Source organism: Carcharodon carcharias, chromosome 2 (genome assembly GCF_017639515.1).
Source record: "Carcharodon carcharias isolate sCarCar2 chromosome 2, sCarCar2.pri, whole genome shotgun sequence".
In the NCBI taxonomy this organism is placed as follows: Eukaryota; Metazoa; Chordata; class Chondrichthyes; order Lamniformes; family Lamnidae; genus Carcharodon; species Carcharodon carcharias.
Genome location: NC_054468.1, coordinates 225133894 through 225158869, shown reverse-complemented (window position 1 = coordinate 225158869; position 24976 = coordinate 225133894). Strand labels below are relative to the sequence as shown.

Here is a 24976-nt window from a genome sequence, read left to right as displayed (position 1 = left end):
TATCTTGATTACCATCAGAATGATAGCACCATGGAATGATATAGCACAGGGTAGGTCATTTGGTCCATTGACCAAATTAGTCCCAGTTCCCTGCTCTTTCCCCCATAGCTCTGTAATTTTATCCCCCTTCAAGTGTTCATCAATTTTTTTTTGAAAGTTACTATTGAATCTGCTTCCATCACTCTGTCAGGCAATGTATTCCAAATCACAACAACTTGATCTGTTAAATGATTCCTCCAGTCATCTCTGGTTTTTTCCCCTTAAATTTGTGTCCTCTGAAACCAGCCCTTCTACTGGAAACAGTTTTTCCTTATTCGCTCTATCCAGACTCTTCAAGATTTCGAATAGCTCTAATAAATCTTCTCTTAACCTTCTCTGCTCTTAAGGAGAACAACCCCGGCTACTTTAGTCTACACACGTTACAGAAGCCTCTCATCCTTGGTGGCATTCTAGTGAATCCCTTGTTAATCAAGAATCTAATTCAGCCGTAAACATATTTAATGAACCTGCCTCCACCACTCACTTGGGAAGAGAGTTCCCCAGACTCGTGACCCTCTGAGAGAAAAAAAAATTCTCTTCATCTCTATCTTAAATGGCAGACTCCTTTATTTTTAAGCTGTGTCCTCTAGTTCTAGTCTCTCCCACAAGGGGAAACATTCTTTCAGCATCCACCTTGTCAAGTCCTCTCAGGAACTTATATGTTTCAGTAAGGTCATCTCTCATTCTCCTAAACTCCATTGGATACAGGCCCAACCTTTCCAACTTTTCTTCATAGAATTAGCCCCTCATTCCAGGAATCATTCGAGTGAACCTTCTCTGAACTGCTAATGCAATTTTTGTATTTTCTTAGATAAGGAGCCAAAACTGTACACAGTACTCTAGATGTGGCCTCACCAATACCTTATACGACTGTAGCAACGCATTGATACTTTTATATTCCATTCGCCTTGCAATAAGTGACAACATTCTATTTTCCTTCCTAATCACTTGCTTTTTCTGAAAACTAACTTTTTGTGCTTTATGTACCAGGATACCCAGATCCTTCTGTACTTCAGAGTTCTGCATCTTGCCCCATTTAAGTAATATGCTGCTTTCTTATTCTTCCTGCTAAAGTGGACTATTTCACGTTTTCCCAAGTTAAACTTTCTTTGCCTATTTTTTGCCCATTCACATAACCTATCAAATGCCCTTGTAGACTTCTTATGTCCTCTTCATAACTTACTTTCTTGCCTAACATTGTGTCATCAGCAAATTTAACAACCATACGTTCGGTCCTGTCATCCAAATCATGAATATAGATTGTAAATTGTTGAGGCCCCAGTACTGATCCCTGTAGCACTCCACTTGGTACACCTTGCCAACCAGAAAATGACCCATTTATACCTACTGTTAGCTAAACAATGCTCTATCCATGCTAATATGTTACCCCCTACACCATGAGCTCTTATTTTGTGTATTAACCTTTGACGTGGCACCTTGTCAAATGCCTTCTGGAAATCTAAGTACAGCACATCCACAGGTTCCCCTTTATCCATGTTGCTTGTTACTTCCTCAAAGAACTCTAATATATTAGTCAAACACAATTTCCCTTTCACAAAACCACGCTAACTGTCTGATTGCAATGAGATTTTCTAAGTACCCTGCTATAAGCGCCTTAATAGTGGGTTCCAGTATTTTCCCAATGACAATTGTTAAGCTAACTGGCCTGTAGTTTTGTGCTTTCTGCCTCCCTTCGACCTTGAATAAAGAAGTTACGTTTGCTATTTTCCAATCTATGGGACCTTTCCAGAATCTAGGGAATTTTGGAAAATTAAAACCAATACATTACTATCTCAACAGCCATTTCTTTTAAGACCCTAGGAAGAGGGTCATCAGAACCTGGGGGCTTGTCAGCTTTTAGTTCCAATAATTTTCTCAGTACTTTTTCCCTGGTGATTGTAATTGTTTTAAGCTCCTACCTCCCTTTCACCTCTTGATGCACACTTATTTCTGGGATGTTAGCTGTATCCTCTACAGTGAAGATAGATGCAAAATATCTGTTCAATTCATCAGCCATTTCCTTATTTTCCATTATTAATTCCCCAGACTCACTCTGTAGAGGACCAACGTTCACTTACTCTCTTCCTTTTAAATGTCTGTAGAAACTTTTACTATCTTTCTATATTTCTAGCTAGCTTTCTCTCCAACTCTAATTCCTCCCTCCATAGTATTAAATGAATTTTGATACTGAATGTATCAAATCAGGTGTCAAAACCAAAGTGTGTCATTCCCGCCAACCCCCCCTTCCCCCCCACCCCCCACCCCCCCCCCCCCCCCCCCACACACACACACACACACACACACACACACACCATGTCTTCAGCACTTGCATTCATCTTGTCATTTCAAAATTGTCAGTGGACCTTTTAGTTCTTCAGTAATGGTGATGGGGCATTAGGGTTGAACAGTAATTACAGCCTTGCCAGTGCCATGCACATCCTAAGAACCCATTTTAAAGAAAAATCTAGGTAATGCCTAGCTCATATTCCACTGCATTTTCAGTCTAATTTTATAGATTTTGGATAATCTGTCAGTCTTTTGGAAGATGTATCATCTTTTTGAAGTTGATCATCAGCCTGTTCTAGTTTTCCAGGTTGGTGTGTGGAAGCATTGGATATAAAATGCTTTGGGGACTGTGAGAATGGCTCAAGGTTATTATATAGCTTTTATTTTTGCTGAGTGAGATTACTGATATTAATGGTGTCTCCGGAAAGCAAAATTTGCAAGTATCAGAATCGAGTGAAAACAGTGATGATGACCCTGTAGGAGGAAGCAAAGCTTGTAAACCTGGAATGTCTGGTAACATGACTGGATTAGTTAAGCCCAGGAGTGACTACACTTCAGAAATAATTCCATTGGTTGAGATCACTTTGGGATGCCCTGGGGTTGTGAGAGGCACCCTTTCTCCCTTGTTTTCTTCATAATTTCCATTCTTAACTTGGTAATGGAAATTTTGGAACATGGTGATGAATTTCTGATTTGGTTAAGCAAAAAAAAAGCCTAGCTTTATTTTTAGTTTGGTCAATTATTCTGCCTCTCCCTTTGCAACTCCTGATGGCAATAACTCTCCTGGATTCCATGGGCACTGGGTATCCTCTAATAGCTTTTATTCTATAGCCAGCAAGCCATTTCATTGCGGAATGCAGAATTGAGCCTAAGCCTACTTGTTGCCTAGCAAGAATTTGCAGTAAGATTCCCTGACTAATTGTCCTTTCCCTAACCAGAGTCCAGTTTTAGCTTCCTACCTTTGTCAAGGCTGACATCGGCTGACACAGCACATATTGGAAATCTAACCTTCTGGCCTGTAACTGCAGCAGCAACAGATGTTTAAACCTGACCTCTTTGTCCATCCCAGGCACATGGGCTATTGCAGCTGCACCTCAATCTTCTGCATCCAAGAATCAGGATGCTACCAGCAATTCTTCATACACTTGAGCGTGGCCATTGTCTGAAGTGCTGTTTTTATATGGAGCAACTCTTAACACCGTTAACCATTACAGAGTGAGCCAAAGTTTATTCAAGCTGATTATCAAGTTACACAGACTCTGGCATTGCCTCTTTGCACTGCAATATAAGTCCTCTTGGCTTTTCTGTTTATTCCACTGGGTTAATTTCATGGAGGATTTGTCCTTGTTACAGTTCTTCCGAATTGTATTGTATTCTGTTCTGTGTTTATTTTCTTCTGTTCATTCAACAAAGCAAATACCACCAATGGATTACGAATACACAAGTATTTCCACTGAGTCAGTTGGTGTCTTGAGGGCATTGATTTTTGATTATGAAAGGAGAGATTAGAGTGGTAGAGGTCTATAGCACAGAAAAAGGCCCTTCGGCCTATTGAGACTGCGCTGGTGAAACAAGTACCTAACTATTCTAATCCCATTTTCCAGCACTAGGCCCATAGCCTTGTATGCTATGGCATCGCAAGTGCACATCCGAATACTTCTTGAATGTTCTGAGGCTTTCTGCCTCTACCACCCTTTCAGGCAGCAAGCTCCAGATTCCCACCACCATCTGGGTGAAAAAATTCTTCCTCACATCCCTCCTAAACCTCCTGCTCCTTACCTTAAATCTAGGCCCCCTGGTTATTGATCCCTCCACCAAGGGGAAAAGTTCCTCCCTGTCTACCCTATCTATGCCCTTCATAATTTTATATACCTCAATCATGTCCCCGCTCAATCTCCTCTGCTCCAAGGAAAATAACCCCAGTCTATCCATTCTCTCCTCATAACTAAAACTCTCCAGCCCAGGCAACATCCTGGTAAACCTCCACTGCACTCTCTAGTGCAACCACATCCTTTCTATAATGCGGATTCCAGAACTGCACGCAATACTCTAGCTTTGGCCTAACCAGCGTTTTATACAGTTTCAGCATAACCTCCCTGCTCTTATATTCTATGCTTCAGCTAATAAAGGCAAGTATCCCATATATCACCTTAACCACCTTATATTCCTGTCCTGCTACCTTAATGGACTGGTGGATGCACACCAAGGTCCCTCTGATCTTTGGTACTTCCCAGGGTCCTACCATTCATTGTGTATTCCCGTGCCTTGTTTGCCCTGCCCAAGTGCATCACCTCACACTTATCCAGATTAAATTCCAGTTGCAACTGATCAGCCCATCTATATCCTCCTGTAATCTAAGGCTATCCTCCTTGCTATTTACCACCCCACCAATTTTCGTGCCATTTGCGAACTTACTGATCAACTCTCTTACATTCAAGTCTAAATCGTTTATATATACCACAAACAGCAACGGACCCAACACCAATCCCTGTGGAACCCCACTGGACCTGGGCATCCAGTCACCAAAAACATCCCTCAACCATCACCCTCTGCTTCCTGCCACTCAGCCAATTCTGGATCCAATTTGCCAAATTGCCTTGGATCCCATGGGCTCTTATCTTCATTATCAGTCTCCCATGCGGGACCTTATCAAAAGCCTTGCTGAAGTCCAATTAGACTACGTCAAATGCATTGCCCTCATCTACACACCTGGCCACCTCTTTGAAAAATTCAATCAAATTGGACAGCCATGACCTCCCCTTAACAAAATCACACTGACTGTCCGTGATTAATCCCTGCCTTTCCAAGCGAAGATTAATTCTATCCTTCAGAATTGTTTCCAATAGTTTCTCCACCACTGAGGTTAGACTGACTGGCCTGTAGTTCCCTGGTTTATCTGTTCCTCCCTCCTTGAATAACGGTACCACATTGGCTGTCCTCCAGTCCTCTGGCACCTCTCCTGTGGCCAGAGACATATTGAAAAATTATTGCCAGTGCCCCTGCTATCTCCTCCCTTGCCTCACTCAACAGCCTGGGATACATTTCATCCAGGCCTGGAGATTTATCTACTTTTAAGCCTGCCACACCACTTAGAACCTCCTCCCTTTCTATGCTAATTTCTTTAATTATATCACAGACCTTCTGCCTGATTTCCATACCCATGTCATCCCTCTCACTTGTGAACACCGACACACAGTATTCATTTAGAACCCTACTTACGTCTTCCGGCTCCACACACAAATTACCACTATGGTCCTTAATGGCCCTACTCTTTCCCTTGTTATCCTCTTACTCTTAATGCTTGGATTTTCCTTTATTTTACCTGCCAATGATTTTTCATGCCCCCTTTTTGTTCCCCTAATTTCCTTTTTAAGTTTTCCCCTACACATTCTATACTCCATTAAGGCTTCCACTGTTTCGAGCCCTCGGTATCTGCCATAAACCTCCCTTTTTCTCTTTATCTAATCCTGTATATCCCTTGACATCCAGGGTTCCCTGGATTTGTTGGTCCCATCCTTTGATTTTACTGGAATATGTTGGCCCTGTACTCCCTCTATTTCCTTCTTCAATGATTCCCACTGCTCTGATGCAGATTTATTTACCTAAAAGTAGCTGCTCCCAGTCCACTCTGGCCAAATTATATCTGATCTTGTTAAAATCGGCCTTCTCCCAATTTAGAACTCTGATTTCTGGCCCATCCTTGTCCTTTTCCATGACAACCTGGAATCTAATAGATTTAGGATCACTACCTGCAAAATGCTCTGCCACTGATACCTCTACCACTTGCCCAGCTTCATTCCCTAAAATTAAGTCCAGGACCGCCCCCTTTCTTGTAGGACCTTCTACGTACTGGCTTAAAAAGCTCTCCTGGATGCATTTTAAGAATTCCGCTCCCTCTAAACCTATCAGACTGTTACTAATGCAGTTAATGTTGGGGAAGTTGAAATCCCCCACTATTACAACCCTATTATTTTTACATTTCTCTGAAATTTGCCTTCATATCTACTCTTCTATTTCTTTGAAAGTTTGGGGGCCTATAGTTCATTCCCAGCAATGAGATTGCTCCTTTTTTGTTTTTAAGTTCCACCCATATTGCTTCATTTGAGGAACCTTCTAAGATGTCATCCCTCCTTACTGCTGTAATTGATTGCTTGATCAATATTGCGATACCCCCTTCTCTTTTACCTCCTTCCCTGTCTCGCCTGAAGACCAAATATCCTGGAATATTGAGCTGCTAATCCTGCCCCTCTCTCAACCATGTCTCTGTGACAGCAATGGCATCACTCTTCCATGTGTTAATTTGTGCCCTCAACTCATCTGCCTTATTCGTCAGACTCCCTTGCATTAAAATAAATACCATCCAACCTTACCAAACTCCCTTGTGCCTTAACTGGCCTATAATTTCTATGCCTTCCAGACTCACTTGCTCTCTCTTCTCATTTGGCTGTGCATCTCCCCCTGCTGAATCTCCTCTCAGGACCCCATCCCCCTGCCAAGTTAGTTTAAACCCTCCCCAACAGCACTAGCAAACTTCCCTGAAAGGATATTAGTCCCATTCCGGTTCAGGTGCAACCCGTACAGATCCCACTGCCCCCAGAAACTGTCCCAGTGTCCCAGAAATCTAAAGCCCTCCCTCCTGCACCATCTCTCCAGCCACGCATTCATCTGCACTTGCCTCCTATTTCTATACTCACTAGCACGTGGCACTGGAAGTAATCCAGAGATTACTACCCTTGAGGTCATGTTTTAAAGTCTGTTTCCTAGCTCCCTAAATTCTGCTTGCAGGACCTCATCTCTCTTTCTACTTATGCCTTTGGTACCATTATGTACCACGATCTCTGTCTGTTTGCCCTCCCCCTTTAGAATGCCCTGCAGCTGTTCAGTGACATCCTTGACCCTGGCACCAGGGAGACAACATACCATCCTGGAGTCACCTCTACAACCGCAGAAACGCATGTCTGTTCCCCTTACTATTGAGTCTCCTACCACTAGTGCTCTTCCCCTCTTTTTCCTACCCTCCGCCCCCCCCCCCCCCCCCCCCCCCCCCCCCCCCCACCGTGTAGCTGAGCCACTCAGTGCTATGAGCGTGACCGCACTCCTCAAAGGAACTGTCACTCTCACCGTTTTCCAACACAGAAAAATGGTTCTTGAGCGTGATGCACCCTGGGAATTTTCTGACTAGCTGCCTGACACCTTTCTTCTGACTGATGGTCACCCATTCCCCCTCTGTCTGCATTTCCATAAGCTGTAGGGTGACCATGAAACTCTCAGCCTCGCGGTTGCACCTCAGTGCCTCCTGCCTCTGCTCAAGCTCCGAAACTCAGAGTTCAAGTAGCTGCAACTGGTGGCACTTCCTGCACACGTGGTCAATCAGAGTGCAAGGAGCATCTAGGACTTCCCACATGTTGCAGGTGGTACATAACACGGGACTGAGCTGCCTTGCCATGCCTCTTGTTGAAAAAAAAGCCCTTTGAGTTAAATACAGTAAAAAAAACCCATTAAATTATTTATATACTTTAAATAAAAACAAGAACCCTTACCTTTCCTTAGCTTAATCTATTTTAAACTGGAGAAAAACACCCACAACTCACCATTCAGCTCTTGCCTTTGTGCTGACATCACTTTTGGAAGCTTCCCTGCACTCGCGCTGGTTCTGATCTCTCTGCAGCTCTCTCGTGCTGCCTTGTGATGTTACCCTTGCCAATTTCAACAAGAACTGACTGCAGGACACTCTTCCCAGGGGAAAATTTTTTTTATCCCAGAGTGCTGTTAGGACATGGAATCCTCCACCAGGAACAGTGGCGGAAGCAGAATCCACGATGGATTTATAAAAAGGAAGTGGTTGAGTGTTTGGTTAAAAAAAGAGGAAGGGCTATGGAGAATGGAGTTAAATGGGTAACACCTTCAGAGAGCTAGCAACATGATGAGCTGGATGCCTTCCTTCTGTGCTGATCAATTCAACATTTAGCTAAAAAGGTTTTTGCTGGGCTTTATCCCCAATAGGGAACAACTTTTAACTGTATGAGATGAAAGGGTTCATGGAATGTGCAGCTGACTAAATATTTGACCGCTCGTTCACTCTGGACTAATTTTTTTTATGCCCAGGGAATCTAATGTAGCACTGATGTAAAGGAACTGATGGAATTTATTGTCCATTCTCAAGAGATATGACAAATTACTAATTGTTAGCAGCTTTTAGTAGCTTGGCTCAGGGTTTAATCTGAAATATTTGCAAACTGATTTTTAGTGAGGTGCTAGGGAAGGAGCAGAAATTAACAGAATATCCTGCTACTTTTAAAAAAAAAAGTCTTCCTCAATTTAAAAATTCCATCAGATCAAATTCCTTCTGAGGCTTCGAATGCTCCCGGGTCAGTTACGATGTGCAGTCCGTGCAATCGGAACTTTCTTTCCATTAATCTGGACTGAATTTAAACTGAGAGGGTGGAAAGGTCAGTATCTAAACAAACTGGACCACCCAGACTTCCCTGTCTTGATGACTCCTTAATCTAAATGCAGAGTCAGTTTGTGTTTGTATAGAAACTGAGCTAAGAACCTTATGGCATGAGGCACTAGTGTCATTGATCTGGGAGGTAGTTTGCACATCTGGAATGAGTGGGAGATGTATGCTTATGTTTTTTTCCCCTCTTTTGCAGGCTATAATCTCATAGTATTAGTGAGAAACCATTTAATTATTTAAGGATATTAAATAATTAGGAATAGTTTCACTGCAGCCACCTGTAATCCAAGTAAATGTAGCTGTATTGTGGGCCAAGTTACATTTTTGTTGGAAAGATATTCTCAGCATCTGAGGAAAAAAAAATACAGCAGAGTACAGAATGCAGACCATGAAAAACTGAGAACCTGAGGCAGAAATCTGGAAATATAGTAAGGCCTTCTGCATTTGTAATGTTGTTCTGACCAAGAATCCTCCTGAAATGGTATAACCCAAGTTCTCTGTTTTTTTTCAAATGTATATTTATAACAGTTTCTCGTTCTGCTTCTGAGCACAGATGTTCTTGCCAGTGCCTAATCCCTTTTTGTTCTTTGTCCTTGGGAAGGAACACTTTTATTGCATATGTTTTCAGTTGAACTGAAACCAAAAAGTGTGGCTACACTGCCCCCAGTCAGCAAAAGGCAGTATTGCAGATGCTTGTACAATTCTGCATTTTAACCACACTAATGTCAGAAATTTCGTTGATAATGATAAACACAGCTGTCAGTTTGTGCAAGGTAATATACAGTGAACAACAAATGGAAATGAAAACAAAAACAAAAATACCTGGAAAAACTCAGCAGGTCTGGCAGCATCGGTGGAGAAGAGCACAGATGATGTTTCAAGTCCACATGACTCTTCAACAGAAATAAATAAAATAGAGAAGGGGTGAAATATAAACTGGTTTAGGGCGGGGAGGGGTGTTGGGACAAGAAGAGCTAGGTAGAGGGCCAGTGGAGATATAAACTGGTTTAGGGCGGGGAGGAGTGGAGATAACCACTCAATATTCAGTCCGGAAGGCTGTAAAGTGCCCATTCGGAAGATGAGGTGCTGTTCCTCCAGTTTGCATTAGCTTCACTGGAACAATGCTCTCATGCCCACATGTCCGTCCTTGGCCTGCTGCATTGTTCCACAACTTTAGGTCATGAACTCTCTCCTCCATCCCCACCCCCTTTCCAATTTTTCCCCCCTCCTTTTTGTTTTTTCCAATAATTTATATAGATTTTTCTTTTCCCACCTATTTCCATTAATTTTAAATGTATTTCCATCCATTGTTTTATCTCTACCTTTTAGCCCTTTTTAATTCTTCCACCACCCACCCCCCCCAGTAGGATTATCTATACCTTGCATGTCCTGCTTTCTACCCTTAATTAGCACATTCCTTTAGATAATATCACCACCTTCAACACCTCTTTGTCCTTTTGTCTGTGACATCTTTTGGTTATCTCCACCTATCACTGGCCCTCTACCTAGCTCTTCTTGTCCCAACACTCCTCCCCGCCCTAAACCAGTTTATATTTCACCCCTTCTCTATTTTTAATTAGTTCTATTGAAGAGTCATGCGGACTCGAAACGTCAACTGTGTTCCTCTCCACCGATGCTGCCAGACCTGCTGAGTTTTTCCAGGTATTTTTGTTTTTGTTTTGGATTTCCAGCATCCTCAGTTCTTTGCTTTTATCTCAAATGAAATGAAAGATTAGCTAAACTGTTTTGATATTGATTATATAGAATAAAGGCCTCAAGTGCAAAGTACAATATAGATAAAGAAAACCTTGCATTTATAAAGCACCTTTCAAGTCCCTGGGGTATCCCAAACTATCCATGTCCAATGAATTGTTTTTGTTGTGCAAACTCATTGTAGTAGGCAGACTAGCAGCGAATTTGTATACATACAACTCCAATAAACGGTATTGAGATACATGACCAGATAATTGATCTATTTTTCTGCTGTTGCATAAGGGAGGAATGTTGGTCAGTGCACTGGGGAAAAACTCCTTTTTGAAAAATGCCATGGAGCCTTTAACCACAAGCAAACAAGATCTTGGTTTAATAATCCATCTGAAAGATGGCATCTGTGACAATGCAGCACTCCTTAAGTAGTGTACTTAAGTGTTGGTGTGAGTTAATCTGCTGACGTCTTGAACTCGAGAGCATAATCTTCTAACACTGAACCATGTTGACTTGAAAAGTGATCTTCCATTCATTTGAAGCCAGTTTGCTTTCCTTTACTCTCACTCTTGTTGAAACTGAAAGTGGAAGCAATTGAACCAGGATATGCATATGAAATCGAGCAAAGGAGTTTTATAGAGAGGTGCCAAGGTGAAGAAAATATTGAGCTGAGTCCCCAGGAACTGTTGCTGAAGCCCCAGTCAATTTGGAAAAGAGGGAGGGAAGAGATGATTATTAAAAGAAGAAAGTGTTTTTTTCTTGCTCACCTTCTGTTAATTAATTTTTTGGGAACTTTGACTCTAGTCATTCAAGAATGACTCAACTCCTTGAAAGCAGAAGAGAGGAAGAAAAGCAGCAGCCCATCGGTTACCTTGTCTAATCCGCATTCCTCATATATGAGCTTAGAAATCAAATTGTATGACAGCATGACCTGAGTGATGCACTGGGCTAGCCCAGTGTCTTGGGCCTTGCACCACTACTTTTTCCTCAAGGTAATCGGTTTTCTTTAAAATAGAGAAATTCCTGTATCCTGACTTGTGCCTCCAATGTCCGACAGGCCAGTTGGAGAAGTCTGATTTTGCCAAAAAAGAAACCTTTTTGCATAGAAGACTGGGTCCCTGTTTCCAAAATCAGCCTAATGAACCTTACAGAAGATTGAGTTTAGGAGCTGGATTAGCATCATTCTCCCAAAACCCAGAGCAAAATGAAGTATTTCCTTTTTTTTATCCCTAAGAAAAGTGGTGACACATGATTTTAGGAAATGCTCCAGAAACTTAGCATTGATCAGCTATCATTCTCTTGCGATCAACTGTCATTAGTTTCTAACTGTTAACTAAATATTTTGAGATTCAACAACCTGCTGGGTTGGAATTCGAAACTCACCTTAATGGTGTTGACTCCCAAGATAAGAGTTACAATACAGACATTGTTTGCAGTTTAAATGTCGATAAATGAGAGCTAAGCAGAGTTGATATGGGAAGATTGATTAAAAATGGGAGATTAAATTGGTTCTGATGTTGACATTGTACTGTTATCGGGGTGTGCTGAATGGTGCACTTTACCCTTGAACATATTTTTAAGCTGCCAATTCTGTTAATGTCTTTTGGCACCTCTGTACAAATTATTAATCCTCCTGTAAAACCATGGGGAATTTTATTTCAGTTGTTGTGATTGTGGCGAATCTGGTGAATTAAAAGGTACTTGGCTGTTGCTATCTTGTTCCAGTAGTTCAAGTTCAAGTGTTTAGCAAGCCCAAGTGCTGATAGAAATTCACTTTTAAGAGTGTTTTCCTTTACATCAAATTTTCAAATATTTATACGCAATTTTTAAATGAAATTTGTATATCTTTACACTGCTTGTGGGTTCAGGTAGATTTCTTTGGGGTAGTTATCCCTGCACTAGAGGCTGTAATGTCTTTAAGAATTCACACTGACTGTTCTGTCTTGGTCCCCTCTGTTCAACTCGAGGTTAAACTTAATTTCTATATGAACATCTTTTACAGCACAGACCAGATTTACAACTGGTTCTTGCTTACTGTAAAATATTACCTGATGTTCAAATGAGTATCCTGTTGTTAAACACATTGGTATTGTAACTCTGGTGAGTGCTGTGATGGGATTCTACATTGAGAATTAAACCATTTTCCTTAGGCTACATAAGCTTCTGAGATCTGCATTCAATGCAGTTATTTTCTTTGGCTGTCTCAGGATTCACCAAAGTTGTGAAATTCTTTTTTGGCACCTGTGTACAATTGGCCACTCTGGCCTAGGTCAGGGAGGGCAAGCATCAGAAAGGATTCCTGATCCAGGTTGCTTTCCATTGAGACCAGCTGGAAGTTATTGATAAAAAGCAAAATACTGCGGATGCTGGAAATCTGAAGGTATTGATGTGTGCCAACAGATGAGGGCAAGATTAGGTTCAGCTTTGATGTCGCCCATGATCACAGTGTTGACCTTCATTGTCCAGACCCAGATAAGCATTTGGGCGAGGTACCCAGAAGGTTGCACCTGACCCAGGTGTCTATCACCTTGGGGAAAACCATAGAACCTAGCCCTTCTCCTTTTCTGCTGTTCATCCTCAAAGAAAACATGGGCCATATTTAAAGGATTTGTCACCATCCTGAAAATCCATTAAGTTAATTACACTTAACAGCCTGGCCAGTTGTTTATGGACCTGGAAGTTGTGATAGGGATTATGGCTTTTGCAGGGATACTCATGTACTTAAAAACTGTTCCGGTTTACTGGTAATATTGACCATAAAATGTATTCTATGCTTAGTTTAAGACTACCCAAATCAGTGTGCTATCTTGAATAGTGTGCAGGCAGGCTTTGGAATTCAACTTCTGAGCAGGAAGCAGTGAGGTTAAATATTTACAAGGTGATGCTTACAATCTTCTTCATATTTTTGCCTTCCCAGTTTTGTTACTTGAGAAGATTGAAAATGATGATATAGCTAACAAGACACTGAAAATCACGGACTTTGGCTTGGCCAGGGAGTGGCACAAAACGACCAAGATGAGTGCTGCAGGAACCTATGCTTGGATGGCACCTGAGGTTATCAAATCATCTATGTTTTCCAAAGGCAGTGATGTCTGGAGGTAGATATGCCCTTGTACTGACTAACACTAAACTTTGAATTTTTAAAAACTTCATTCATGGGATGTGAGTGACACTGGCAAGGCCAGCATTTTATTGCCCATCCCTGGGTGGCAGAGGTCATAGGTTTGGAAGATGCTGCCATTGCAAAGTACTTTAATTCTGTGTTCACAAGAATAGCTTAATTTTAAGCCAGCACGCAGCTTTGATAGATCATAAGATCATAAAAAATAAAATTAATAAAAAATCAGAAGAAATAGCAACAGCAGTTTGGCCCATTTGGCCCATCAAGCCTGCACTGTCATTCAGTAAGACCATGGCTGATTTGATTGTGGCCTCAACTCCAATTTCCTGCCTTCTCCCATATCTTTGGCTCCCTTGTCGATCAAAGATCTGTCAAACTCAGCCTCGAATATATTCAAGCACGGCTGCTTCTTTTTTCCATTCATCCATTTTTTTCTTTCTCTCTTTCCTCTCTTGCTCTTTCTTTTCCTTTCTTGATCTTTCATTTTCGCTTTTTCTTTCCAGCTCTTGCACTTGCTCTGGCTTGCATACATGCCCTCTTGCTATTCAAAATCTATTCAAAGAATGGTTCCATGACATGGGTATGCCCAAAATAACTGATGTACTTCATATATTGTAAGTGCAATTGACTCCTGTGGAGTGTCGAATGGGTAGTACAATATGCTCAATATAGGTTTGATGAGTAGTGGGGAATGATTTGCCAGGCTATTGCTGGTCTTATCCTCTTGACATTTCCAGGTGGATTCACTCGGTAGCCATCATTTGACAAGTGATTTGGCACAATGTAATAGCCTGTGACAGATCCTGGAGTCTCTAAACCTATTTGCTACCTGTGGTGTGATTTGGTGCTGACTTGCAGTAAAAGCCTAGAAGGCAGAGAAAGTTTTGATTTCTGACAATGTGAGCAATAGGAATTAATTCCTCAGAATCAGTGATGGAAATAAATTTCTTCCCTACCTAGGAGAACCAAGTCAAATTGTTGTATAGAAACTGAAGCTGCAGATGAGATCAATTTAACTGGATAATTGAATTATATCCATTTGAGAGTAATTTATCCCATCAAAGGGATTAACTGTAGCCTACTGGTGGCACAGTAAGATGTGTAGATGGGAGCATGATGCTACAAGGGGACATAAACTAATCAAGTGGGAAAACTGTGGCAACTAGATTCAACGTGAAGAGGTGTGAGGCCTTCCACTTTGGATATGAGACACAAATTGGACTATTTTTCTTAATGGTGAGAGACCAGGAGCTGTGGTAGAACAGGGAGTTTTAGATGCCCAGTTGCATACACTGAAAGCTGGTGCACAGGTACCAAAGATCATCAAAAAGGTTAATGGAACATTGCCTTAAGCTCGTGCTGCTACATTTGGAAAGAACCTTGGTCAGAGCCCATCTGGAATACTGTGTTCAATTTTGCATTCCGCATGGACAAGATATATTGGCCTTGAAAGGGGTTCGGCACCGATTTGCCAGAGTGTTGAAAGGGTTGAATTATAAGGATGGGTTACGTAAATGTTCTTTATGTTCTGAAGTTTAAAAGGTTGAGGGGTGATCTAATTAGGGAATATAAAATTTTAAAAGTATTTGCCAAGGTAGATGAAGAAAGACATTCTTTGGGGAAATCCTGAGCAAGGGGACTTGTGTTTTAAAATTAGAGCTTGGCTGTTCTGGAAGCACTTTTCACACAAAAGGCTGTGGAAATCCAAAATGTTCTTCTCCCAAAAGGCCTTTTTATCATGACGAAGATTGGTAGATTTTTTTTTGTTAGGTAAGGGTGTTGAGAAATACAGAGCAAAGGTGGGTAAATAAAGTTGAGGTACAAGCTAGCCATGATCTAGTGGAATGCCAGAACAGGCTTATGGGGCTGAATGGCCTCCTCCTGCTCCCATGTTCCTACTGTCAATGTTTAATAAGTTTGGTGTCACCTCTTTTGGTTGCAGCTATGGCGTATTGCTGTGGGAATTACTGACTGGAGAAGTCCCTTATCGTGGGATTGATGGCCTTGCAGTAGCTTATGGAGTAGCTGTCAACAAATTAACCCTTCCTATTCCCTCTACATGTCCTGAACCATTCACCAAACTAATGGAAGGTAAGTAAGTGAGCCTTTTGAAGGGATACACTTCGTTTTTGGCTAATGTTTCATTCTGTGAATTATTTGAGGTCAGTAACTTTGCATGAGGGAAAGCCTGCTGTATAGTTTTTCTCCATACTGGATATTTTACCTGTTGAATTCACGTTCACATTATGTGAAATATTTGTAGCCGAAAAACTTGAAGCAGTATTGCATTCACGTACAAAGTTGATTGATCCAGTGTTGGCTTGGTGCAGAAGGTGAGAAGGAACAGAGCTCAATAGATTCAGCTTCCCCAAAGGGCTGGGCTAGTTGTGGTCTCCCTGGTATTGTATAACTCAGCATTGGTCCTAAATAAGCCAATCTACTCTGCTACCAGCTTAAGTCAACTTATTAAATGTCAGAAATTAGATTTTAAAGTAACAAGTCAGTAATGTCATTTTCATGCTCCAACTTCCTTAACAGTAGGAACCTTTTTGTATGCGAGGTGGCAGTAGTTTACCCCATTTCTTCTTGACAGGACTTGATAGGGTAGATACTGAGAGGATGTTTCCACTTTTGGGAGAGATGAGAATTAGGAGACACCATTTAAGAATAAGAGGCCTACCATTTAAGATGGAAATGAAGAGGATTTTTTTTCTCTGAGGGTCATTAGTATTTGGAATTCTCTTCCCTCAAAAACAGTGGAGGCTGGGTCACTGAATTCACTCAAAGCAGAGTTAGACAGATTTTTGATAGACAAGGGAGTCAAGAGTTATGGGGGCTGACAGCAAAGTGGAGTTGGGACAGAGCAGATCAGCCATGATCTTATTGAATGGCAGAGCAGACTCAAAGGCCTTGAATGGCCTATTCCTGCTCCTAAGTCCTATGTTCCTATGACATTTCTTTGTTGTTAACTTGTAAAGGGAAAAAATATTAATTGCATGGTAATGTTCTTTCCATTATGTAAGATCCATTATGTATGGGTCTTTCCATTTCAAATTCTCTCTGCTTTTATTCCATGTTTAATCAGCTTTATTGCACTTGGGCAGTAGCCATAGCTCTATGGCTGGTCCAAGAAATTCAAGACACAAGCGCAGCTGAAAGATGATAGGTTGAAACTGCAGCTTAACCTTGGCGGGTGTAGAAGTAATTTTGCCAAGAATTGGATCAGTACTTCATATAATGGGCGAATGGATATAGTAAAGTATGGTAACTTGTGTATAATGGGAGTGAGAGGTAAACATCATAGATCTCGGGGCAGTTACTTTATTGGCATTGCTAATTCCTAGAAGGATGTCACTTTTTTTGTCTTGTGCTCATGTATTAATACAAACTGATTTTCCTTGTTTTCTCTTTGTCTTGGTGATGCCTGCAACTGTGGGCCTTGGCACTTCAACTTAGTCTCTTAAATTTGTTTAAAAATTCATTGTTTAACTTGGTTACCCTGCTCAGTTAATCACTTTGCATCCAAATTAAAAGATGTGCAGGCATTTGTAATTCTGGTTCTGAAGTACTGTTGCACGACATATGGATCAAAATACGTGGGCTTTTTCAGCAACTCCTGTTCATTTTTCTTTAAATTCTGCCATCTTCCTTGCTTGATCAAGGCTTGATGGGGGTAATGCAGCTCCAGATTGGCACAGACTGTACACATTGACTTCTTGCTGGCATACAGTTTTACAGGTGGCAAAGCATCAGTTCTTTGTTCAAGGGGCCATTATTCTTGGCTATTAAAGTATGGAAGTGGTGGAATCCCAGACAAGCACATTTTGTTCTCTTCTGATATAGCACATTGACACTCGTGGAAGGTGTGGCTAAATAGGGAATGGAGATTTGATATTTTTGTCCCTGTACACACTAACCCACGATTACAGTGTTCAACTGTATTGCCCACCTGTGATCAGCTACTTAACATAGACCAGGGAGTGAATTTTGTCCTTCTCCGAGAAGGATCTGCATTACGGCAATATGGAAAAAAAATCCAGATTTCAGCTAGTTTTCAGTGCGTAAAAGCCATAGTTGTCAATCTTTTAATGTGCAAAAGATTGCAATAGAATTTCCATTTGAAGAGAACATTTTCTGCCTTTAGATTTGTTTATGAACATTTTTTTTTCTTTGCTCATTCTATGAAACTCAACAACTCAAAATTCTCTTGGACAACTGCTAAGTTAAAAAATTAGCACCAAGTTATGCTGGACAAAAGGAACCATGTTTGAGACATGGGTCTATGCTGCAGCAGTTCTTCATATTTAGACAGCAGCTAGAAAGCTACAGTAGACCTCAGCACTGGTCTTCTAGTGGAAGGAGCTGGCCCTGACTGTTGTAGGCTGGCCCATTCCAAAATCCAGGACTAAGTGCTGAATGACACATTAGTTTGGTGCAACTGCCACAAAGACTCAATGAGGAAAGGCCGTGCCATTGTACACCAAGGAGCTGCACCAGGGTAAAACCCCTTGGGTTGTATGTATCAGGCAATGTTTAATGTAATGTTCATTGATGGAATCTGCACCATAAGTGGAATGAGGCACCTGAGAGTGCCACATTCTACATTTAATTGATCCGCATTGTCCAAGAACTGCAATAGTTGGATTGTACTATAATGCACTTTAACAAGTTTTATGAATAAAGTATATTTTTGGACTAAAGAGAAAAGGAAAAGTTTGTTTTCCAGTGACTCATTGGGAGATAATCGGCCGTTTTGTGTTGCCTTCCAGGTTTAATAGCCTGATAGTGAGCAATGCCTAGCCTCAGAAATGAAGTGACCGCATAGGAAATGTTCTGGAGGGTTGCCATCGGCTGTGAGCCTAACTCTCGGAACAGTTGATGCTTTCAGTGGAAAAGGGGAGAAAATTAGAAGGAAGAAAACAGTAAATTAAAGTTTTTGTTTTAATAATCCTGTTGAAACTTTCAGAATGCTGGGACCAGGATCCTCACGTCCGTCCAAATTTCGCTAACATTTTGGAACAACTCACTGCTATCGAAGCAACAGTCATAACTGATTTACCCCAAGAATCCTTTCACTCAATGCAAGATGATTGGAAAATGGAAATACAGCAAATGTTTAATGAGCTGAGGACAAAGGAAAAAGTAAATCTTTTCTTTTACTGCTTTGAATGTACTTAGCACAGTTTTAAAATTGTGTTACCTTAGATGTTTTTAGCTTAAGTCATAAGGCAGAGCTGGAAGTTTTGATTGACTTTCCAGAGTAGCTGCTGAGAGGCAGTGACTGTAATGTCAGAGGTGCTCTTCAGATGAGAGTCTGAGGCACTTTCTGCCTGTTCCATTGAGGTCGATTTTATGGACATTAGGAGATGCATTAAGGAAGAGACTTTCCTGGTATTCTGTCCAATGTTTGTTCCAGGAGCTTAATTTTCCTTTGCTGTTTATGGTTGCGATGTGATGGAACAATTTGTCTAGATTCAGTAATTACTCTCTGATCATTTAAAGCAGGAACAAATCTATATTTTTAAAATTATTCCTTGTTCAGAGGGCATTTAAGAGTCAACCACATTGCTCTGTAGGCCATCAGTGAACAGATAGAATTTTACAACAATTGACAGTGGTTTCATGGTCATCATTAGACTTTTAATTCCAGATTTTTATTGAATTCAAATTCCACCATCTGCCTTGGTGGGATTCGAACCCAGGTCCCCAGAGCATTACCATGGGTCTCTGGGTTACTAGTCCAGTGACACTACCACTACACCATCACCTCCCTGGTTACATTTGGTTATAGTGAATCTGTTTAGTGTATAATCTGAAAACTGTTGCTAGGACATAACCTGTAATGTTAAAAGGGTGCCCTCTATAACATAACACTTTGAGGGCCTATATCCTACAAACACTGATGCTTAGGATCCTGTTCATCTTATTTTGAAGGTGATGGCTGACAACTCCCAATTTAAAAAGAAACACAGTATTTACAAAATTCCTGTTATCCCTTGTTTGTGGCCTGTCTTTGAAACCCAGGTTGTAATTTGGGGAAGGGGATCAAGAGAGGATTTAGCATGAAGTCCCGCCATGTCACAAAGACAAATGTGGCAGGATTCTGCAGCTCAAAATGTCCCACAGTCCCTTCACTGCAGAATAGTTCCTGGTGTAAAAAGATGTAAGATGGTATAATTTGACTTAGTGCCATATAAATATGACACTGTTTTTGCTGTCCATACTGTATCATTGTCACTCAAGTCATTGCTGATGTCTGAAATGACTGTCATCCACATGATATACTGTATGAAATTTATTCTAGATTCTCTTGGATAACTCTCCAAGTATGGACTTAATTTTAATGAGGTCAACACTTGGCGATTGACTGATTCTAAGTTCATAACGACAGAGATGTTGGAAAAATCTAAAGTCACTGTGATTTGATTAAAGTGTCATTGTAAAGGAGTAAAGTCTTCACTCAGTTCTCCTGAACATGTGTAACACTTGCTGCTAGGTTTAGGATATAGATCGCTTGATACTATTAAAGCCACCAATGGCAGATCTGTAACCATTTGCTTCACTCTCATCTTAGTTATTTTATATTTCAAAATTATATTGTCTGGAGGGAGCATTTCAAGCTGTATAATGCTAGGTTAGGTGACCACAGACCTTGTCATTAATGGGACAGATTTGGAGAAATGAATTGGGAGTATTGTAGAAGAAATATGTTGGTACAAATAAAATTGTAAATAAGTCCAGTGAGACAACTGTTATAGATGTTGCAAACACTTGGGCTATGGTCACATCTAAGAGTTTTGGGTTCTGTCCTCCCCGTGTCCTGGCAATGCCTCAAATTTAAAATTCACATCCTCATATCAATCTCTTTATGGTTTAACCTCTATATCTGAAACTTCTAGTGCTTTTAGCACCCCATGTTGGCGACAGTGCCGTCAGCCACCTAAGCCCCCCACACTCTGTAATGCCCTTCCAAATACCTCCCGCTTCTCTATCTTCTTTTTTAAGACCCTCCGTAAAAACCACCTGTAACCAAACTTATAATCGCTCTTCCTAATATCTCCTTTGGCTGGGTATCTCTTTTATGATGTGAAGCAACATGGGATGTTGATTTAAGTTAGAGGTTATCTAATTTGAATGGATTTATGAAATAGAAACAGAGCTGAAAATAATGACACTTGAGCTGTTTTACCTTGTGCAAATTAAAAATGCAAAAATTAAAAATTGAGAGTAAAATGAGAATTTTAACCATCATTCTTACTGACCATGCATTTTGTTGTGATCTGGTTGCAACCAATCCCAGACCTGGCAGTTGTCCCTTTAGCTTTGTCCTCTTGTGCTTTCTAGGAGTTGCGATCACGAGAGGAGGAGCTGACGAGAGCAGAGCTGCAGCAGAAGTCCCACGAGGAGCTGCTGAAAAGACGGGAGCAGCAGCTGGCAGAACGGGAGATTGATGTGCTGGAGCGTGAGCTGAACATTCTTATCTTCCAGCTGAATCAAGAGAAACCAAAAGTGAAGAAAAGAAAAGGCAAGTTCAGGAAAAACCGACTAAAGCTAAAAGATGGAAATCGAATCAGTTTACCTTCAGGTATGGAGTTAGAAACTAAGATATCTGGGTGTGCACACAGGGAATGCGCAAGCTATGCTAGATTGAAATTTCAGACTGATGCAAGTATATATTAAGAAACATACTAAAATAAAAAAGCCATGTAGCGATTTGAGATCTGATTTCTGGTCTGTGCAGAGTTGATTCGCTCTCTGGGTGGAATGAATCAGTGTTCAATCTTGATTGCTATCCAGAGATCCCTGCAGGAAAGTTTGATTGCTCGGATGCTGTGTGAAGTTCTGTGATACCTCAGCAATCAAATAGCCTGCTATCACACTCTCATCTTCTGTGGGAATAATGTCCAGACTTCAGTGGAGCATTACTTGCACCTTTCCAATCTTTTCAGCCTTTCCTATGTTTTTGATCTTCTAACCATCTGTTCTGGCAGCAATGTTCGTTTTCCTCATCTTAAGTCTCTTAAGTAAGGATCTTGCATAGGATATACAGCACATTGGCCTTTCGGCCCAACCAGTCCATGCTGATGTTTAAGCTCCACTTGAGCCTCCTCCCGTCTTTCCTCATCCAATTCTACCTTGTAGCACTCTATTCCCTTCTCTGTTATGTGCTTGTCTAATCCCCTTATACTGTTTGCCTCAACCACTCCTTGTGGTAGCGAATTCCACATTCTCACCACTCTTTGGGTAAAGAAATTTCTTCTGAACTCCCTATTGGATTTCTTGGTGGTCTCATTGATGGTCTCTAATTATGATCTTCCCCACAAGACGAAACATTCACTTTTTATCCATTCTATCAAAACCTTACATCATTTTAAAGACCTCTATTAGGGTCACTCCTCAGCTACTCCTCAGCTGCTGTTTTTCAAGGGAAAAGAGACCCAGCCTCTTACTCATTTGTTAATATACATAGCCACTTATTTCTGGTGTTGTCCTTGTAACTTTCTCTGCACCCTCTTCAGTGCCCCTCTATCCTTTTATAATATGGCAGCTAGAACGGCACACAGTACTCTAAGTGTGGTTTAACCAATGTTTGATACAGGTTTAGCATAACCTCCCTACTTTTCACTTCTATTCCTTTAGAAATTAAGCTTAATAGCGTCATTAACCACATCCACTGCATTTCCTTAGCTATCTGTTAATTCTCTGAAGGATTTTAGAAAATTGGTCAAGCATCACCTATGTTGATTGATCCTGTTATCAATTGTTGCTCCAAGTCCTTAGTCATTTTATCTTTGTAATATTGTGAATTGGACTTATAACAATGATGGACCATGTTTAATGTGCGTTGTGACGTTTCACTTATTTTAAATTTATAGATTTTCAGCACAAGATCACCGTTCAAGCCTCTCCGACTCTCGACAAGCGGAAAAGCTTGAATGGCAGCAGCTATAGTCCACCAAGCAGCCCCACCATCATCCCACGACTAAGAGCTATACAGCGTAAGTGCAGTGCTATTTCCATTATTCAATCCTGTACTTTGCAATGGCTTTGTAGTGCTTGCCAAATGGAAGAGCAGTGATTGAAATATGATTCTTTATTTGTTTATTTATCCTCCATGTGGAATTTTCCTACATTTATGGCGCAGGTTTCTTTTCGTTCATTGTCTGTGGGTGTCACTGGCAAGGCCAGTATTTATTGCCCATTCCTAATTTCCCTTGAGAAGGTGGAAATCCGTATGGCCTAGGTATATGCACAGTATCCAAATGACCTAAGGGAATGTTTGCCTTTAGTATATTTTGTGCAGGCACTCTTCCTCAGTTTCTTATGCAGCATTAAAATCTTGCTTTTTATTTCTTTTAGTAGTCTTGACTTCTTAAAAGACCTAGGAAAAAAAGCCCCACCCATTCCCCTAAAATATTTTAGTTAACTAATTTACAGTTTTAGTGATGGACTCTGTTTTTTTTTAGTGTCAGTATAATTCTATTGAATATTTTTGCCCGCTTCTTTGACCACAAGTCGTACTTTGACTGAATAGTTTCTGATTAGTCTCTGGTTAGTAACTCCTGTTGGCATCCTTTTGAGGCAACTTCTGGCTTTGGTATCTACATCACATTTGAACTTTTCTCACAACTAAGACTTTTCATAGGTGTTTATGCCATCATCTTGTTTTCAACTGTCTATGACCTTCGAAAATGATTCATATTGGAGGAATATTTGAAAGTAATACCAAATATGATTGCAATATAATATTTTTGTGGTGTCCTAGCAAGTCTTTGACAAATTTCTAAGTGTTTCTGAGTGGTAAACATGCAGAGAAATAAACACAGTCATTTTTGTTCTTCTGGGTCGAGATGTTGACCCTTTAAATTTTGATTGTCTCCACAAATTGTGGAGGAAAGCTGAAGATCTTTATAGGCCTCTAGTCATGCACTGTATGCTTGCTGAGTCATTATTTCTTGATAACAGTTATTGTGAACAAGATCCCCAGAAATGTGGTAGTTCCTACAAAATACCAGATTGCAGCTTGATTACCATCTCGCATGTAACTAATCATCTTGTCCGGTGTCCGGCCCATCTCCCATCCGCCCTCACACCTTCCTCTCCCTCCCAGAACCATGATAGGGTTCCCCTTGGCCTCACTTATCACCCCAGCAGCCTCCACATTCAAAGGATCATCCTCTGCCATTTCCGCCAACTCTAGCATGATGCCGCTACCAAACACATCTTCTTTTCACCCCCCCCCCCCCCCACCCGGCAGCTTTCCGCAGGGATCGTTCCCTCTGGGACACCTGGTCCATTCCTCCATCACCCCCTACACCTCAATCCCCTCCCACGGCACCTTCCCATGCAACCACAGAAGGTGCAACACCTGCCCCTTTACTTCCCCCCTCCTCACCGTCCAAGGGCCCAATCACTCTTTTCAAGTGAAGCAACCCTTCACTTGCACTTCCCTCAATTTAGTCTACTGCATTCGCTGCTCCCAATGCAGATTCCTGTACATTGGAGAGACCAAACGCCGACTGGGTGACTGCTTTGCGGAACACCTTCAGTCTGTCTGCAAGCATGACCCAGACCTCCCTGTCGCTTGCCATTTCAACACACCACCCTGCTCTCATGCCCACATGTCCATCCTTGGCCTGCTGCAGTGTTCCAGTGAAGCTCAACGCAAACTGGAGGAACAGCACCTCATCTTCACTTTACAGTCTTCTGGACTTAATATTGAGTTCAACAATTTCCGATCATGAGCTCTCTCCTCCATCCCCACCCCCTTTCCGATCCCTCTTTTTTCAATAATTTATAATTTTAAAAAAAAACTATTTTGTTCTTTTCCCACCTGTTTTTAAATTTATTTTGATCTATTGTTTCATCTCCACCTTTTAGCCCATTTCGACCCATTCCCCCCACCCCACCCCCACTAGGGCCATCTGCCACTAGCTTGCTTCCCTTAATGCCCCCATTAGCACATCTTTTAGATAATATTACCACCATCAACACCCCTTTGTCCTTTTGTCTATGACATCTTTGGCAGTCTCTTCTTGGCCTCCAACTATCACTGGCCCCCTATCGAGCTCTCCTGTCCCACCTCCTTCTACCAGCTTATATTCCATCTCATTTCTATATGTCTTAGTTCTGATGAAGGGTCATACGGACTCGAAACGTCAATTGTATCCCTCTCCGCAGATGCTGTCAGATCTGTTGAGTTTTTCCAGGTATTTTTGTTTTTGTTTTAGATTTCCAGCATCCGCAGTATTTTGCTTTTATCTTGTCCCAATTGCCCTGCTTCCTATCACTATCTTGGTCCCATTGGCAAAAATAAGTCAACACACAAGGACTACATGTCCTGCACCTGCAGCAAACAAATTGTATCC

The 24976-nt window shown here is 41.2% G+C and overlaps 1 protein-coding gene across 3 annotated transcripts in view; it reads left to right on the top strand.

The window, feature by feature from the left end:
• The window catches only part of LOC121292635 (mitogen-activated protein kinase kinase kinase 21-like), a 94812-nt gene that overhangs the window by 52698 nt on the left and 17138 nt on the right, over window positions 1–24976 (top strand). For all 3 annotated transcript variants that reach the window (XM_041214879.1, XM_041214887.1, XM_041214870.1), the window contains exons 2-6: window positions 13404–13584; window positions 15550–15698; window positions 18574–18749; window positions 20952–21192; window positions 22484–22606. In XM_041214879.1, the coding sequence (XP_041070813.1) occupies window positions 13404–13584; window positions 15550–15698; window positions 18574–18749; window positions 20952–21192; window positions 22484–22606 (870 nt within the window). The remainder of the gene's footprint in view (window positions 1–13403; window positions 13585–15549; window positions 15699–18573; window positions 18750–20951; window positions 21193–22483; window positions 22607–24976) is intronic.